Source organism: Austrofundulus limnaeus, unplaced genomic scaffold (assembly GCF_001266775.1).
Source record: "Austrofundulus limnaeus strain Quisiro unplaced genomic scaffold, Austrofundulus_limnaeus-1.0 Scaffold687, whole genome shotgun sequence".
NCBI classification, from domain to species: domain Eukaryota; kingdom Metazoa; phylum Chordata; class Actinopteri; order Cyprinodontiformes; family Rivulidae; genus Austrofundulus; species Austrofundulus limnaeus.
Window position 1 is genome coordinate 169,605 of NW_013953089.1, and position 3,184 is coordinate 172,788.

The 3,184-nt window shown below is 39.4% G+C and overlaps 1 protein-coding gene across 2 annotated transcripts in view; it reads left to right on the forward strand.

Annotated features, from left to right (window-relative positions):
• Positions 1–3,184, forward strand: part of lima1a (LIM domain and actin binding 1a) — a 41,592-nt gene that overhangs the window by 3,920 nt on the left and 34,488 nt on the right. For both annotated transcript variants that reach the window (XM_014027821.1, XM_014027822.1), the window contains exons 2-3: positions 116–280; positions 2,323–2,365. In XM_014027821.1, the coding sequence (XP_013883275.1) occupies positions 156–280; positions 2,323–2,365 (168 nt within the window). In that variant the 5' untranslated portion in view covers positions 116–155. The remainder of the gene's footprint in view (positions 1–115; positions 281–2,322; positions 2,366–3,184) is intronic.

Genomic DNA, 3,184 nt, shown 5'->3' on the forward strand with positions numbered 1-3,184 from the left:
GATTGGGAAAGGGCCTACAGTATCAACTAAGCTGTAAAGCAGGAAGTGCACTTGGTACCAGACTGAATACTGGTTTTATATCCCCATTAATGTTTTTGTTGTTGTGTTTTCTCAGCTCCCACAGGAAAGCTTCCATTGCTCATATAAAACCAAAGATGGCGTCTGTCGCACCGTTCAGCCGCAGGCAGTGGGCTTCTCAGTCCCTGAGGGTCACCGCCAAGGAGCTGTCCATCGTCTCAGCCCGGGGCAAGAACACGGCCATCGCAGAGCRTTTCTCCAGGTTAGTCCCTCGTCAGCGGGCCTCTGACTGCAAGCAACTCTTCAATAATTCATCWGGAGCTCAGGCTGAAAACCAGCTCTGATCAGGGATCAGGTCACTGGTTTCCATCAGATACTTTCTAACCACTCAGACTTTTCCAATTTCCTCTAAGWAAGTGCCGGTCAGCAGGGACTTCCTCTCAGACTGAGTCAAACTAAGAGCTTTAATGCTGAGTCAGCATTTACTCTTTTATATTCCTCCTATAGGTTTGTCCTTTTTTAAAATCAATTTTATGTTTTCTGCTATTTATACTGTTTGTGTATCAAAACATTCATCTCTATGTCAGAAATAATGTGCTATTTATTATGACTTGTGACTTTTATTAATTAGCTAATTTAAAAATATAACTTTACATTGAGATCTTGTTRAATCCTTTAACTGTTTTGTTTTAATCAGCTTGTGTCTATTTGTCTAGTTTTACTTTTACTTTTTGTTTACTATTTTAGCTTAAGTGTTCAGTGTTTTTTGTTTTGTTTTAAGCAATGATTCAGTTTCAGCTTGTTCAGCAGTGTTAAAGAAAAATTTAATTTGAGTCATTTAGGGGCAAATTTAGGACAAAATATCAAACCTGGGTTTAGTTTCTAACAGATGTTTTTTGCTWTTARTTTGTTTTTGTTGTTCAGGATTTAGTGAAAACCTAATCAGACAATTAYACCTGAGATGTGTACTTTTTGGCCTAAAAAGGTTGGGACATTATGTAAAATGTAAATAAAAACTGAAATCTCATAAACCCATATATTATTCTTCACAATGAAACATCGGTATATTTTAAAATAAGAAATTGTCCTTTTTAGTTTTTAGAAAAAAAAAGCAACGCAAATTTGGCACAGTCATGTTCACAGTCTGTAAACACGAGGAGAGCAGTTGTCAGGTCTTCTCATTTCTTGACGTGGTAAATGTTTTTAAATGTTCTGAGGTCTGGACTGCATAGGCGGGTCAGATCAGAACCTGGACTCTTCAGACTGTTKTAACAGATGCATCATCAGGGAGAGAACAGTATTTTAAAACCTGGATACTTTCCACTAATGCACCTCCATACCATCATAGAGGCTGGCTTTAGAGCTGTGAGCTGAGATGGTTCCTCTCTTYAGGACAGATGACATGGAATTCATGATTTCCAATAGAAAATCATGATGAATGTTTTGACACACGAATGRCTTAAATAGCAGAAAAATGAGGATGTAGCTGTGTTCTCACAGGAAATGCTGTTTCTGYTCTGCTGCTCAGGATTTCCTTCTCTTCACCTGACATCGAGTCTGTCTGCATGTTGTCTGTTAGACCAGCAGGTGTCGTTCCTGCTCCGTCTGTCTGCTCTTTTTGCTGATCAGAGATGTTTTCCTGCTGAACTTTGAACTCCTGACTCTTTTTGCAGTTTGCACTCACAGTTGTTCTGGTTCAACATGATGCAAACAAAGTGAATAAAACTTAATTTAGATTAGGATGTATCAGAGTTTGAAGACTTTTCTGCAATGAAGCCAATTCTGTTTATTGCTAATTGTTGTTTTGCCCAAGTCTGTCTGTTTTTTTAGCAAAATATCTCATTAATTTTATTGAAGTCTCAGACCAACAAACCCTTATGATCAGTTTTTCAGCTTCTGAGCCAAAACTTAGTGAGTTATTAGCTGAGTCATTCCATCTTCTGCTGTAAACGTTGGTTATCACCTGTCTGTTTAGTAAAATATTTCATGAACCAGCAGATGGTTTTAATGAAAGTACTTACAACTTGAGTGGTTCTAACTCAGTCGGTTTTCCTCAGAGGATAATTAAATTATCTGCTCAGCTGACGAGGCTTCAGACACGTCCTGTACTTTTATAAATAACGTTTAATTGTTGAGAGAACAGATTAGGTTCTTCTCTGATCAGGAACATGAAGTTCAGGTGAAACAGAGCTTAGTGATGGACTGAAGGATTTCCACATAACAGAATATTTTTGTACTTTCTGATGTCAGACAGGAGCATCATTACTCTTCGTCATTATACTGACTCTGACTCATCTTCCTCAGGTACCAGCTGGCRGCACAGGAGGGCAGTGCAGACAAGAAGAAGGTAAGTTCTGTTGAATTAAAAGGTTAAAGATACAAATGCATGTTGGCTCACAGGTTTCCTCTCAGCTTTGTCTTTATAATGAGTTGTTTGACTGATTTTTACTGCCTCTGTATTTTAAAACAACTAATGGATTCACCAGTTTGAACTGATTCTGGATTTTATCTGATCCACATGAGGTCAAAGTTTAGTTTTTGCAACTTCTGAAAACTTATTTGAATATTTGACCACTATGGTTGTCTAATCTGTAGTGTTTTGATGAGGATTTGGGCTTGTTGTCCTGTTGGAACACCAGAGTTCCAAACATCTGTTGATTTGAGGTGAAGCTGAAGATGTTGGTGGTCCTCCTCCTTCATTTGTGCAAYAAACACAACAGGAGGCTACCACCAGCGTTCTTCTGCCTAAAGCTGCACTCAATATACTRTCAATACTTTGTGATATCAGTATGAACAAGTACTGTGGTGACCTGAGACAAAGAGCAGGGAGGGGAGCTTCATCCAGTGTGAGGTGATCAATATACAGGTTTTAGAAACTGACACCTTTGTTTTCGGTGGGGTGGGGGGTGAACTTTTTTAAGCTTTGTGTCATTGCCTCATCAAAAACATACTCGGTGTTGCTTTGACTCATGCATGTTTGAGAAATCCTTGAATTTCCTGTGGTAGTCACGTAGAGCTGTCTGAACATTTGCTGCTACAAAGCTTCACCTATTTACACAAAGCCCCTCCCACTAGCTCAGACTGCAGCCGAGCTCCCGCCCCACAGATCGCCCCTCCCCCAAGCATTGTTGTGATGATGTGCTGAAGTGGGAGTGTCTGAAATGGT